Source organism: Phoca vitulina, unplaced genomic scaffold (assembly GCF_004348235.1).
Source record: "Phoca vitulina isolate PV1807 unplaced genomic scaffold, GSC_HSeal_1.0 scaffold45, whole genome shotgun sequence".
Taxonomy (NCBI): Eukaryota; Metazoa; Chordata; class Mammalia; order Carnivora; family Phocidae; genus Phoca; species Phoca vitulina.
The window spans coordinates 10,431,905-10,446,871 of record NW_022589748.1 but is presented as its reverse complement, the minus strand read 5'-3'; the positions used below and the strand labels follow the sequence as shown (position 1 = coordinate 10,446,871).

Genomic DNA, 14,967 nt, shown 5'->3' with positions numbered 1-14,967 from the left:
GTGGGGGGAGCGAGGGAGCAGCCTCGGCCCCCGCCGCGCGCGCGCCCAGCCGGCGCCTCGGGGAGGGCGGGGGAGGGCGCGAGGGAGGGAGGGGGACAGCTGCGCGCGCACCGGGCGCGCGGAGGGGGGGTGGGACGGGAGGGAGGGCGGGCGGGGGGGGGTGGGGGAAGGGGGGGTGGGGGGGCGGGGGGAGGGGGTTGTTACCTGGAAGATGAAGCTGCTCCAGTTGCCGGGATCCATGGCGGAGGGAGGGAGGGAGGTGGCTCGCGCTCACCCTGGGGCGGGAGGAGGAGGAGGCGGCAGTGGGGGAGGGGGAACCCAGGGAGGAGGCGCGCGGGGCGGGCGGGAGGGGGGAAGGAGGAGGAGGGTGGGGGGAGCGGAGCACACTGCGCGCGGGGAGGGCGGGCGGGGGGCGCGAGGACACACAAGAGGCTGGAGCGGGCGCGAGCGCGAGCGCGCGCGAGGCCAGCGGGAGGGGGGAGGTACGAGAGGGACTCTGGCGGGAGGAGGGACGGGGGAGCCACCCAGCAGCCCGAGTCGCCCCAAGCGCGAGACCCCTGAGACGGCCGCTGATTGGCTGACGATGGCGCAGGTGGTGGGCGCGCGGGAGACAGGGCGGCTTCTCTCTTCCCCCCCCCTTCAAAGATTCCACCCCCCTCCTCCCTCCGCCAGCGGCCGTTATTTCGCGCGCACGCGCATAAAACCGCTGTCGTTGCTGAGCGGGAGAACAGGGGAGCGCGCGCCTGGGGTACGGATGGGGCGGGGCTAAACTCGAAGCGCGCGCCCGCCTAACGGTCGTCGTCCTTGGGCTTTCGCGTTACTTTTTTTGTTTCCTTTCGGCCACCGTCCTTCCCCCCCTCCCTACTCCAGCGGTTTATTTACAATCCTGCCCTGCTTCATTCCTGCCTGCTTTTCCCAAAGATGGCGCCGAAAGAAGTTACGCGGAGGAGCTTGTGGCCCAGCCCAAGGGCAATTATACCCCCGGCCCCGCCCCCGCAGTCCCAAGAATCAGGCTGAAACACCGGAGTAAAAATTGTATTTACACGACACGCAGTTATATGAGGATTAAAAAAAAAAAAAAAGGCACAGTGAGGAAAGGAGCTGGCAGTCAGGAGGGGCCTCAGCGCTGGCTCGCGGCGAGACCCAGGATGTTCGCCTGCAACACAGGACGGAAGGGGAGAGCAGCATTAAAGCTGGGGGCAGGGCACAGGCCGGAGAGGAGGGGGCCAAGCGGTGGGCTCACCTTCAGGAATGACTCCATCTGTTTCCCGGATATGCCCTCCACGCGTTCCAGGTCCTCCACCTGGTGGGACGGCAACGATGGGAAGGGGCCTCGGGGGTATCACGCTTCTCCCCTCCCGCCCCCCCCAAGTCCATTCCAGGGCCGCCCTCCCTGGGCCATTACCTGGCTAAAGGGGCCGTGGAGCTCCCTCCAGCCCACGATGAGCTGGGCCTTCTTTTGGCCAATGCGCTGCAGGCTGCGCAGATCCCGGGCAGAGCCTTCGTTCAGCAGATCGAGTATTTTTTGGCGCCCATGGGCCAGTAGCTCCGGGCTGATCTGTAGCTCCCAGCAGTCCTCAGCCTTCTCCTCTGGCTCTGAGGCATCCAGGGACTCCAGCTATGAGGCAGGGGGAGGTGAGTGACAGAAACAGAGTTTGCTATTCAGCCGGTGGCAGCAAACTGCTTTAGACTCCTCTGCCAAGGATAGGAGCCTAACAGCAGCTACCTCCCCGCCCTCCCTAGCCTCTCTTTCCCTCAAGTGTCTGTCCAAAAACCCTTCTCTCGAGTCACTCTCTGGGCTCTCATTTTATGCGACTTGTGAAAGAGTGGTAGTAGTTGTTGTGAAGATCAAATGAGTTAATGAACTTAAATTTGTCTCATCTCTAAAAAGGAATGAATAAGCTCTCTTTCACTCCTAGGAAGGCACACAGAAGAATAAATGACAGCCACGCCCCCACCACATCATCAGTTTTTAGGTAATTCTTCCAGTGTTGTTTCATTTCTTGAGTGCTTAGGTCATGTTTCCCAAAGTGGGCTCTTAAGTTTGTGGAGTGGGACTCAGGCTACACACTGTACGTAGTAGCTGCTGAGGGTGAGAGCCACCAGAAAGAAAGGGAAGTAACAGGTGATGGATAGCCTCTCTGCTAGGTACATACTGCATTTCATCCTAAATGCCCTGTGAGGTATCTCCACATTCAGAGGGTAGGCAACTTGTAAATAGCTGGTGTTTTAACTCCATGGCTAGTGCTCTTCCCATCAGCGCTCACTACCCTTACTTCTCCACTCCAGATGTAGCTCAAGCGTCAGCTGCTCTCACCTTTCTCTTCCGGCCTTTCTTCTTCAGGATATGGATCTCAGCACTTGGGGACGCCGCCTGCTCCTGAACTGAAGGCAACACTTGTGAACCGGAATCACGGCAGAGGCTACTTTTCACCCGCCCTCACTTGGGTCTATTTCTGATTCCCCGGTTCCCCTCCAGCCCAAGTGAACCTCTTCTTTTGTTGTTTCCATATGACCTTTCTTACACCTGTATTTGAAAGTAGTCTCACCTGTTAGTGCACGGTAATCAGTCCTGCCCCGGTCAGTCGGCCCCCACCGTACTAAGTGCCTGATCACAGAGCACCCGAGCTCTATTTCAGACCGTCCTCACCACCACCCCCTCCCTGGGGTTGCAATATGGTGGGAGCACATGAGTGACATGATGAAAGCTGCTCCGAACACCTCCCACCTTCCCAGGATCTGTCATGTGGGCCCTCCTGGCCCCCACAGCTGAACTTACTCAGTTGTAGGGGCATCACCACAGCCTTTTTGAGGGGCTTCGCTACGGTGACTGTGCGGCGGGCAAGCGGTCGGAGCATTGTGGGAGGCGAGTTCTCTTTATCCTTTGGGTCCACAGCCTCCTGGGCCAGAACCTTGGCTTCCAGTTCTTTTTGCTTCATCTTAAGCCTCTGTTGGAAGGGATCAGAGAGACATGTGACCCAGAACAAACTTTCAGGCAGCATGAAGGAGGTGGGTTAGGAAAGTGAGTGCAGGGCTCTGAGGCCCTACCTGGCAGGGTGAGGACCAAGGAGAGAAGCTACCGGCAGACAACTGGAGCATAATTAGGGGCTTTCTAATGATCGGGGCTGCTCAGAGGTGGAACAGGCCCCTTTGTGAAACGCTGAAGGAAAGGGACTATTCAGGCAGAAAGTCCTAGCTTAATTTGGGTTTTAGGAAATGACAAGGTCTTACATTTGTTCCTTTCACCTGGATTTCCACCCCCTCACCTCCTCAAAGCTGACCTCAATCATTTTTCAAAGTCCAGCCACATTAAGGACATTTAAGCACCAGCCACAGAACAGGGATTCCGGTGTTAGGTAAAAACTGGATGCTGGTCCAGCCTTCCAGTGCCTTTCCCTATCTGAAGATGCTCAGATTGCTTCTCAAGGCCAGTAGGAATCCCAGCCCCCACCTCCCCAACACTGACCTCAATCTCCAAATCCTTTTCCTCCATTGTTTTCATGAGCACCATCCGCTCTCGCCTTGGGGTGTTTAGCCCATGGGTCCCCTGGCTCGCCTGGGAGCCCAGCAGACGGTCCAAGCTTAGGAGGCGCTCCAGCACAGTGGGGTCCATGCTACTTAGCTTCTGTAGGGGACTGAGCAGACAAAGGTTACTCCGCACCTAGTCCTTCTCTCATCACCCTCTCCACAGCAGCAGGATTCCCCTCATGATGCCTTCAGTTGTATTCTGTGGTTCCAGACTCTGGTGTTAACTTGCTGCGCAACCCTGAGCAAGTCAACCAGACTCTCCGGGTGCAGTGCTTCATCAGGTGAATGCGGATCCATCACTACTTGCCCAGGTAACCTCTCAGGAATGCCAGGAGATCCGATGAGAACAAGCACTTCACGCGCACCTGAGTTCCAAGTGTTCAGGCTCTAAGACACTGCCCCGCCCTGCCCTGTAGGCACTCACAGTCTGAACGGAAAGGCAGAGACTGTGAGAAGGTGAAAGCAAGGGTTGTGTGCTGGTTTCTTTGGAAGAGCAGATGGGGAAAGATTCACAGAGGTCATTTTCAGCAGGGCTTTGAAAGCCACTGAGGACCTCAAATGCCAAGCCTTCTTCCCACGGACAGTAGGAAAGGCCTCTTGGAGCTGAGTCCTGACTTAATCTGAGCATAACAATGCCTAACATTTGTTTCTTCCGTCTGGAAAGTTAATTTGATACCTTTCCCATGAACCCCAACTTGACTGTATCTTCCTTCCTATACTGTGAACTAGCTCCCCAAGGACAGTGACTGCCCTGTTCCTTGTGTGCAAGTGCCTAGGAAGAGCAGGATCATAAAATATGGGTGAACACTAGAGGTCAGTCCTTCCTGGCTCTCACAGAAGCAGCAACTCCTTCCTTATCACACCCTGTCCTACCTACCCTGCATTAGCTACTGATGTTCTTGTCTTCTTTCCCTTCCTGAAACCTGAGCCGCCTGAGGTCAGGATCTGACTAGGTCTGACATACCCCATCTCTGAGCTTACCCAGGGTGCCTGTCTGGCAGAGACTTTGCCTATTCACATGTAACACACATGTGCGGGGTGTATGTTTCTCTGAGCTTATGCACATAGGAGAAGGGACTGCTGACAGCTTGAGAAGGACAAGATTGAGATGGAGTTCTAAGCAAACACCCTTTCCTGTATGCCATTCATCCTCAACTCCAGCAGTGTCGTTCCCCCACCGCCCGGGGCAGAGTATGTACTAATCCTTGACCTCCTCAGGTCACCTCTGTTCACTGGTCTTCAGATTTACACAGTTTAGAAAGGCTTTTTTTGGGCTTGGGTAGAAACCAGGCAAAAGTAAAACTGCAGCTGGCTCCCTAGAATTAGGGGGGGCCCGGTGGCCAGACACAGAAAGCAAGACCACTAAAGAGCAGTGACCTAAGGATTCATGCATCCTGGGCCATGAGATGGGGTTATCAGAACCAGAGAGAGAGAGGCTGCACACACAGAAGGGACTTAGTTTAGAGACTTTGGATTGAGGTTAGAAGCAAAGTTAGGACAGCAACAGGCTCCTTATAGAGTCATGGAGACGCTGGACTCTAATGCACACACTGAGAGGTCTCAGGGAGACCTAGCTCTTCATCTCTTATCTCTGCTTTGCTCTTATCCTCTAGACCTGAAAGACCTGATCCAGATTACTCCTTGAGCCAGAAGTTAAAGTGCTCATCCTTGAAACAGCTGCCCCCAAATGCGAGGTTCTGCTGACTGCCTAAAAGGGTTGTAAAATGAAAAGGGAGGGGCTAGGAACTCAAGGAGGAGGCTTCCTTCAGGCCCTGGGCAGCAGCACCAGGGCTAGAGATTAAGCTTAGCACCTCCAGTGAATTCAGTAGAGTAGGATTTGGGGTGAATTCGATGAGAGAGGAACAAATTTGCAGCTCAAAGATCTGACAGGCTAAACCCACTACTCTCTGCACCTAACCCAGACACGACAGCAAAGGGGACATTACCCAAGCCCCTCCCCATCTGCTCACCTGAGTTCCTGGGAGGCGGAGGCTGGAGCTGCTGGGGGCTCAGGACTCCCAATCTCCTCTTCTTCAGGGCCGCGGGCTCTCTTTGCCTCTGACGGGCCTAGCAGTTCTTTCTGGGACAGTTTAACGGGTGCCAAGACTAGGAAAGATGTGGGGGCAGGTCAGCCTCTGTGCTGATGCTAGGCAGCTTCAGCACTCTCTCCAGTTGTCCAGATCTGCCCTTTGCACTCTGGCCAACCCCAGTCCTCACCACGAAGCTGCAGACTCTCATTGGTAAAAGGTCGGTTGATCACCTCCTTGGACCTGGCAGCAAAGTTGAGTGCAGAGACTGTATCGAGGTAGAAGCGTCTCTCGGGAGCAATGTTGGCAATGAGGATGCTGTGCGCTGAGCCACCCAGAGAATCCTGAGGGATGGGGATTGGGCAGGATAGGCAGATCAGAAGCCCCACGTTTCCATTCCTCGACTGCGGTTCCCCAGCCTCCCGGCACACCGGAGAACCTCCTTCTCCAGCCCCTTTTCATCCTGAGATGGGTGGCCTGACCTGCAACAGGCGAGTGAGCTTGCTGTCCCGGTAAGGCACACGAGGGAGGCCCTGGTTCAGCGCATCCACCACCTTGCCCAGTACAAAGAGGGAGGAGTTGATGGCTCCGCTTTCCTTCAGCCGCAGACCCTTGTTACCCGTGCGCCGGTTGTCCTCGGAGCCAGCCAAGTCAATCAGGTAGAGTTTACCCTCCCGCTGGCGAAATGGGGCCAGACGTTCCCGCTGATCCACCTGGGGTTAAGAGCAAGGGCCCCCAAGCTTAGTTCAGCCTCTAGGGGCTTCCCGGCTCCTCCCCGCCTCAGCAGGCCTCACCTTAACCAGGAGCACAGCATGACTGCGGGAGGAGCGCTGGTTGAGCCGGGTGGCTCCTACAGTCCGATTTCTACTGGCTGGCAGGAAGTGCCGCTCAAAATCAGCAAAGCTAGTGATGGGCTTCTGCGTGAGGCCCGGAATCAGGATGTTTCCCCGACAGTCTTCTCGGATCACCAGGTCTCCTGATGCAGGGTCCAAGAGGTCTAATACCTGTTGGAGCAGGGAGAGGTAGGGCCAGTTCTCCAGACACAGGCTGCTTATTTCCGGGGCATCAGTCTCCTCTGATGGACTGTCCGAGGTATACCATCTGCTCCCACGACCTCTGTCTGTCCAGCTCTTGCCTCCTTGCTAGGGCAGAGCTTCACGGTCAAGAACTGGATCTTATTTTGTTTGCCCTTTGTCTCTCCCCTTCCCAACCAGAGTGGGGCCTCACCTTTTCCTGGTAGATCTCTAAGTAGGACATAGTGACAGAGAGAGCCCATGGCCGGCCCTCGCCGCCCTCCTCCCTTGTGAGCTGTAGGAGGTCCATGAGAGCCCGGGGAATCACTCCAGGTTGCTCTGGGCTGCCCAGCATTGTGTGCGTTTTCCCTGGGGAAAGAGTGAAGATTGCTGTGAGATCTTCCTCCCCACTCTTGAGCCCTCTCGGACCCATAGCTGTTCCCTATCTGGCTCCCTCACCTGCCCCCGTGGGCCCATAAGCAAGCACACTGGCATTCTGTCCTTCCAGCAAGTGCCTTAGGATGGGCTGCACTGATCCTGCATAGATGTCCTGCTGAGAGCTCTTCTCCCCATAGAAGGCATCAAACCTGCAGGCAGGAAAAAAGGAATCAGTGGAGGGTTCCATCCTCCCCCAGATTTAGAGGGTAATAATACTGGCCTCGGATTTAAGAGTCTCTATCGCTTTTCTTGCATAAAGACCTCAGAAAGCATCCAATGAACACCTGTTCTGCCCCAGTCCCCGTACTGGTGTTAGGAATACAGAGATGAGTCTGATACCCTGCTCTGGGCAGTTCTGTAGTCTGGTGGGACAGAAAGATACCTATACTTTTCTGTGATTCAGGAAAAGAAGAGGAGGACACACTAGAAAGAGTAACTGATTCTGCTTGAGGAAAGAGGATTTTGCCAGAGAGAGAAAAGAAAGATATTCCGAGTATCAAAAATAGCACCCAGACAAGGCATGGTGTGAAAGGGCAAGGCTTCCTGATCTTTTTCCCCGACACAGTACACGTGGAAAGTAGTATCTGTACACCAGAACGGAGCAGAGGATGCTGCCGATGACGAGATGAGACTCCACACACCTGCGGTCCACTCTCCGCACTCCGGAGAAGCCGCGGCTGAGGCCACAGCAGAGATGAGTGTTTTAACGGGATTGTGTTGGGGGAATGAGGCTGGAAAGAAACAAGTCAAACTGCCAAGGGCCTAGAATGAGGTTGTTAAAGGTTTTCTGTAAAGAGCCAGAGAGTAAATATTTTAGGCCTGGTGAGCCATAGGATTCCTTTTGCAGCTATTCACCTCCATCATTACAGTCGGAAGGCAACCATAGACAGTATGTAAATGAACGATTGTTCCACTAGAGCTTTTAGTACAAAAAAGACTCCTGGCCAGATTTGACCTGCAGGCCGTAGTTTGCCACCCCCCAGCCTCGAATGACAGGCCAAGGAGTCTGATCTCCGATGGGGTTTTAAAGTAGCTGCACCTTTGAGTTCTGTCCCCAAATCTGGATGGTCTTCTCTCACACCACCCAGCTGCAGCCTGGGTTGGCTGGCTGGTCTGTGTTCCTCCAACCCTTCCCACACCTCCCCTGACCCTAGTTGGGGCTTCCCTGCTCACCTTTGCTACTCCTTCCCCCTCCCATCTTTGTGCCTATCTCCCCCATGAGACTGTGAACAGTACTGTGTTGGGTTCAGCCTTCAGCCTTCCCCCAAGTATCTCACAGACGACCTGTCACAGTGGGCACCCAGGAAGGTTTCTGAAAGACCAAATGAAGGTGTGAGGAACAAAGCTATGCTAAGGAAGGAGCAAGGATCCTGAAGAGGCACATCTGAGAAACCATGTGGGCAGTGCTAATGTGAGCAGGCCTAGGCAAGAGGAGAGGGGCGGGAGGGCAGAGTGGCCTGAACCTTACTGGTATTTGAGAGTCTCCTGGTGGTTCCTCCAGTTGGCAATCTCTAGGGAACAGCTGTCCAGGCCCCGCACACAAGGGGGATCACCTGCTCCATCTGTCCCATCCACAAATGGCCGCAGCCGCACAGCCACCCTTACTCGAGCTGGAGGTGGGCGCCGGCCAGCCCCCACCTTGCTTAGCCGACAGCGACCAGCTCCTAGAGAGAAGGTAAGTTTTGAGGCATGAAATACGGTGGTAGCACAGAGGTAACGGTAGGAGTCTTGCAGGAAGAGCTACTTGATACAGCTGAGCTCTGAAGGATGAATAGCAGCTTGCCCGGAGGACGGCTGGAGATTGGAGGAGAGAGATTATATACAGGTCGGGGACTGCAAACCATATCACGTACTTAGCAAACATTAACATTTATTAAGCACCGACTACATGTCAGGCATACTTTAATCTTCACGGTGTCCCTGAGGTAGGTTCTACTCGTGCCATTTTACCAATGAGGAAGCTCATGGACGTGCGGCAGCTCTTCTGAGCACCTCAGTATGTTATACCTGGGGCCTGTGCCCATTACATCTTGTTTCATAGCCCACACTTTGTCCTTTTGCTCCTCAAAAGAATAAGCAGGGCCTAAAAACAAAACAAAACCCCAGCATCTTAAGTAGATTAGAGACCCTCATACCCTTGACAGAGGGGCAGGGAAGATGGATTGGAAGTGGAGGCTGAGGTCCAAGGGGACACCTTGGGAGGGCCAGAGGCCCCCAGCTCATTTCAGGGAAACTCCTTCCACCCTGGCTGTATTGTGGGTGTCCCCAAGCTTGGCCCCAGTTCCTTCCTTGCTCTACAAGTAGGTCCAGTGGGGTGAAGATTGTCAGGTTTACACCAATGACCTGGAAGATCTTGTTAAAATGCAGATTTCGGGATGCCTGCGTGGCTCAGTCGATTAAACATCTGCCTTCCGCTCGGGTCATGATCTCAGGGTCCTGAGATCAAGTCCCACATCGGGTTCCTTGCTCAACAGGGAGCCTGCTTCTCTCTCTGCCTGCCACTTTCCCTGCTTGTGCTCTCTCTCTCACACACAAATAAATAAAAATCTTTACATTAAAAAAAAAAATGCAGATTTTGCTTCAGTGCCTGGAATGATGCCTGAGGTTTTTTTTAATATTCTGCATTTCTAACTAACTGCCAGATGATGTGGATGCTGCTGGTGGGACATGCTTTGGATTGCAAAGGTATTGTAGACCAGCATCTTCCGGGGTTGTCGTAAGGATTAAAAGAGTTGACATTTGCCCCCACCCAAAACCAGTCCATGAACTGCCTTACTTTTCTGTGCTTCTATTTCTTACCTGAGGTTTACAACACATACTTACATGTTTAAAGTGTGTATACACACAAAACTGTTAATGATGGTTTTCTCTTGATGGGGATTATGTAGGTTTCTTTTCTATGTTACCCAGTTATGTAATGCTGTAATGTTTGCATTAAAAATAAATAAATAAATAACACTGTGGACATCTTCGTTTCAAGGGAGTAAGGTTGAGAGGCAGCCCCCTGTCCCTTTTGTCCCAGCTCAGTGTGCAAAAGGCATTAACATGCAATCCTTCTCTAGTGTAAGCTTTCTGTTTGGTTTGCTTCCAATAATTAAATCTAAGTCATTAAAAAAAAAAAAAAGATTATGAATATTTTATCAGAAAACACAAGATAAAACTTTTTTTTTTAAGATTTTATTTATTTATTTGACAGAGAGAGACACAGCGAGAGAGGAAACACAAGCAGGGGGAGTGGGAGAGGGAGAAGCAGGCTTCCCGCAGAGCGGGGAGCCCGATGCGGGGCTCGATCCCAGGACCCCGGGATCATGACCTGAGCCGAAGGCAGACGCTTAACGACCGAGCCACCCAGGTGCCCCACAAGATAAAACTTTTTTTCTTTTTTTTTTTTATAAAGATTTTATTTATTTATTTGAGAGAGAGAGAATGAGAGAGAGCACACGAGAGGGGGGAGGGTCAGAGGGAGAAGCAGACTCCCCGCCGAGCAGGGAGCCTGATGCGGGACTCGATCCAGGGACTCCAGGATCATGACCTGAGCCGAAGGCAGTCGCTTAACCAACTGAGCCACCCAGGCACCCAAGATAAAACTTTTATAAAAAAGTCTGTTTGGGGCACCTGGCGGGCTCAGTCAGTAGAACATGCAACTCTTGATCTTGGGGTCACAAGTTCAAGCCCCACACTGGGTGTAGGGATTAGTCAAAAAAATAAATAAAAATTTAACAACAACAAGTCTCTTTATTTTCGTGAGACTGAATGAGCTGAAAAATATCTTAGGAGGGTATTTCTCTATTTTATGTTGGAGGATACCACACTGTAGCTCACAGCTAACAGCAGAATTTTTTTTTTTTTTTTAAGATTTTTTTATTTATTTGGGGTGCCTGGGTGGCTCAGTCATTGGGCGTCTGCCTTTGGCTCAGGTCATAATCCCAGGGTCCTGGGATCGAGCCCCGCATCGGGCTCCCTGCTCCATGCGAGGCCTGCTTCTCCCTCTCCCACTCCCCCTGCTTGTGTTCCCTCTCTCGCTGTGTCTCTCTCTGTCAAATAAATAAATAAAATCTTTAAAAAAAAAAAGATTTTTTACTTATTCATTTAAGAGAGAGAGAGAGAATGAGTGAGCGGGAGGGAGCGGGAGAAAGAATCTGAAGCAGACTCCACACTAAGCACAGAGCCCAAAGCAGGACACGATCCACAACCGTGAGATCTCGGCCTGGGCCAAAACCAAGAGTTGGACACTCAACCGAGTGTTAGGTGCCCCTAACAGCAGAATTCTAACCTAGATCTCTTGGCCTCCAAAAATCTGCTTTCAATGAGGATGCCATATTGCCTATTACATACAACCTGGGAAAGTTCTTGGCAGCTCTGACTCTCCCCATTTGCTAGTGGTAGCAGCTAGTCGTCAGGACCATAGGCCTCATATAAGGCAAAAGGCTGGTATGTGGCCAACGCAGAAACAGCAAGACAAAAAGGTGGACAAGATGACCCCTGCTGAGAATTTTACACATAGTAAGGCATACCCATAAGCAGATGGCCTACAAGAACTGGGACTCTGCTCCTTCATCTGACAAACGAAGCCAGTAATTCCGTTATGGTTTACAAGGCACTTGGGCATCGAGTTTTCACTTGATCTTCATGAATCCTGAAAGTCAGTAGCAAGTCAATAGAAACCTGCAGACCTAACCATGCAGGTGAGAAAATTAAGGTGCACTGACTTGTCAAAAATGTGTGCAGGGGCAGAGAAAGAGGGCAGATACAGATGCATCCAAGGAAGTTTAAGGGGGAAGGGGAAGTCTATGGTAATGTAGAAAGAGTGTAGACTCATGTCAGACAGAGCTGAATTTAAATTCCAGCTCTAATACTTATTAGATTGTGACCTTGGGCAAATGACTTAACATCCATGTGCCCTGGTTTCTTTGTCTATAAAATGGGGTGAGGTGGGCCTTGGAAAGGCTTAATGAGAATCAAAACAAGTAACATGTAAAATGCCAATGCAGTAACTGGCATACAGTGAGTAGGTTCATTACTCAAGGTAAGATGGCCTGGGTTCAAATCCCAGCTCTGCCACTTACAACTAACTGAATAAACTGGGGGAAATGATGGTCTATTCCTGTGCCTCAATTTCCACACCTGTAAAATGGGAATAAATAAAAATACGTCCTCACTGGGTTGTTAAGGCAGTAAATAAAGAATTGATGTAAAAGTGCTCAGAATGTGCATTTGGCACATCGGTAAAAGCTCAGTAAGTGTTTTATTTTGTATTCATCCTTCATTTTCCAAACGTGGAAGCCTCAGTATAGAGAGGCTGGCTAACTTGCCTGTGGTCAACAGCTGCTAGTGACAGAGCTTCCACACTTGATCTTAGCCAAAAGGCCGAGAAGCGATGTGACAGAGCTACCAATGAAGGTCTAACTCCAAAGTTCATTATATGGCCTCCCAGTTCTCCTCGGCCCCTCCTTTTTGTATGCAACCCCATGGGCCTTGGAGTCAGAGACAAGTTCCACCTACCAGCTGTGTGACCTTGGGAAGCCTTCTTAACCTCTCTGAGCCTCAGTTTCTCTCTGTAACAGTATCTACCCTCATAAGATTGTGAGGAGCCACAGAAAGAATGTACATACAATGTTTGGCTCAGTGGCTGGCGGCAGGGGCTCAGTAAATGTTAGCTATTGTTACTACCTTCCTTCACTCTTGCTACTCACTCCTCCAAGCATCAGCTCACTTCCGCCCTCACCATTCTGCAGGGTCACCAATGACCTCCTTACTGCTAAATCCAGTAGACATGCCCGACCCCCATCCTATTTGACTTCCCAGCAAGATCCAACACCCTTGATGTGCTTTCCGTTGAGAAATAGACTTTCCCCTAGCTTCCATGCCAGAGAGCTGAGGGAAACAGCTCTCTGCTCACCCCGTCTAAGTTTCTGCCAGTCTTAAATGTTTTTCCTAGGCTCCTTCTATCCTCTCTCTAGCACAGGGTTGCTCAACTTTGGCACTATTATCTTGGGCTGGACAATTCTTTGTAATAAGGCTGTCCCGTGTGTTGTAGGATGTTTAGCACACATATGCTAAACACATATGCCAATAGCATTCTGTGGGCCACAGCCCCCCGCCCCACCTGTAACAACCAAAAAAGTCCCCAGATATTACAAATGTCTCCACGGGGAACAAAATCGCCCCTCGTTGAGAACTATACTCTGATTCATTTCATGGGCATGGTCCCCGCCTTTCTTGGCTTTAATTACTATCTTAAAGCTGATGACTCCTAATCCACACCTCCAAACTAGAGCTCGCTCTCAAACTTAGGATCCAAGTGCCCAGCTGCTGCCCTGACACCTCCCCGACACGGTTCTCAGGTACGTCAAACCCCACCTGTCCTTTTTTCTTTTTTTTTAAGATTCTATTTATTTGTGAGAGAGAGAGAGCACAATCAGGCGGAGCAGCAGGCAGAGGGAGAGGGAGAAGCAGGCTCCCCACTGAACAAGGAGCTGGATGCAGGACTGGATCCCAAGACCCTGGGATCGTGACCTGAGCCGAAGGCAGACGCCCAACTGACTGAGTCACCCAGGTGTCCCTAACTCTTCTTTTATTCATGAGGAAACTGAGCCAAAGACAGCGTCATTGGCCTCTTCATACATCATAAATAAGAAATCACTTGGGGGCTCAGTCGTCTGCCTTCAGATTTTGCACTCTCTAAAGCAGTTTATACATATCTCTCGTTGCCTTCCATGATAGTATATATTTATGATTATCTATTGAACAGATTATAAGCTCGTTTGGGGAAGGGTCAACATTCACTCAAGCATTTTTATGGTATTTATTTACTATGCACCAGACACAGTGAGCCTTGGAAAGGTGAGGGGAGGTTGTGCTCCAAAAGCAACAACATCAGGTGCTTGGGCATAACGGTTAAGAGCAGAGGATCTAGAGTAGGACTGCCTGAGTGCAAATTCAGACCCCAATATTTACTAGTCGTGTCAACTCTGAGCAAGCTATTTAACCCATCTAAGCCTCAGTCTCCTCATTTGTAAAACAGGGACAATAACAGCCAACCACCTCACAGCATTGTGTGATGATTAAATGATTCCTCACCATAAAGTGCTTACAACTGTGCCTGGCACCTAGCAAGGGCTCAACATGTGTCTGACATTCTGCTAAATAGCTCTGTTTCTCTACAGGGCCTGACAAACAGCAGGACACTCAAATCAATTACTATGGTGCCCACCATAATCACTGACCAGAACTCAGTGTACAGGAAGAGAGCAGAGACATATGTAAACAAATACTCACATACAAGATTCCGAACGTCCCAAGAGCCTTTCAACCCTAAGATAGCATTGACTTCCACGGCTAGAGCGAAAGGAAACACTCCCTTATTTCCCTGGTGCGTGATCTCAGCACATCTTAGGCTGTCAACTCACACCCAGCTGTGGCCGGTCTGAACTTCGGCCTGCCCTCCTGCATCTCCCAGGGATCTCCCCTCACCCAAACAGTAAGTCATACACAGAACCCTTCCCCCAAAACGCGCATCCAGCTCCTTTCTTTTGGTCCTTACGGTTAAGTGTCAGTTACTTTTCGCTCGATTACTCACGTCATCTCCCGAGATGGGGTCACTGTCCCCATTCCACAGAGAAACTGAAGCTCACAGAGGAAAAGTGCGCTAGGCTCAAACAAAGCTCTAGGGTCGGAACCGGCTCTTAACACGGTCCACTGACCCGCGCGGAGAGCTGGAAACAGTGAGCAGGAAAGAGCGAGGGGGCTGACCAGCTCGGGACTCCCACACTCCCACCTTCCCCTCCCCGCCCCCGCGCCATTTCGGCCTCTCCCCGACAACCGCGGAACCCGGACCAGACTCCGGCACATTACCCCACCAGCCTCCAGACTTCGGCGCCCCGCCCAGGCCGGGCTCGCATACCTGAGATCGTCGCCGCCATCTCGCGTCGCCTCCGCTGCGCCGTGCCCCCCGCGTCCAT

General features: G+C 51.8%; 2 protein-coding genes across 2 annotated transcripts in view; both read right to left on the bottom strand.

The window, feature by feature from the left end:
* MAZ (MYC associated zinc finger protein) overlaps positions 1-285 on the bottom strand; it is a 4,290-nt gene extending 4,005 nt beyond the window's left edge. Inside the window, 1 exon segment of the mRNA XM_032431079.1 lies at positions 205-285. Coding sequence (XP_032286970.1) covers positions 205-240 — 36 coding nt within the window. The 5' untranslated portion in view covers positions 241-285.
* A 615-nt stretch (positions 286-900) lies between these two features.
* On the bottom strand, positions 901-14,967 carry KIF22 (kinesin family member 22). Its single transcript, XM_032431078.1, has 14 exons — positions 14,910-14,967; positions 8,475-8,670; positions 7,028-7,155; positions 6,783-6,937; positions 6,350-6,559; positions 6,038-6,268; positions 5,746-5,899; positions 5,499-5,634; positions 3,467-3,635; positions 2,780-2,948; positions 2,318-2,385; positions 1,406-1,618; positions 1,244-1,303; positions 901-1,156 (listed from the first exon to the last, which is right to left on the bottom strand). Exons 1-14 carry the CDS (start codon positions 14,965-14,967, stop codon positions 1,121-1,123), a joined length of 1,983 nt encoding a protein of 660 aa, XP_032286969.1. The 3' UTR covers positions 901-1,120.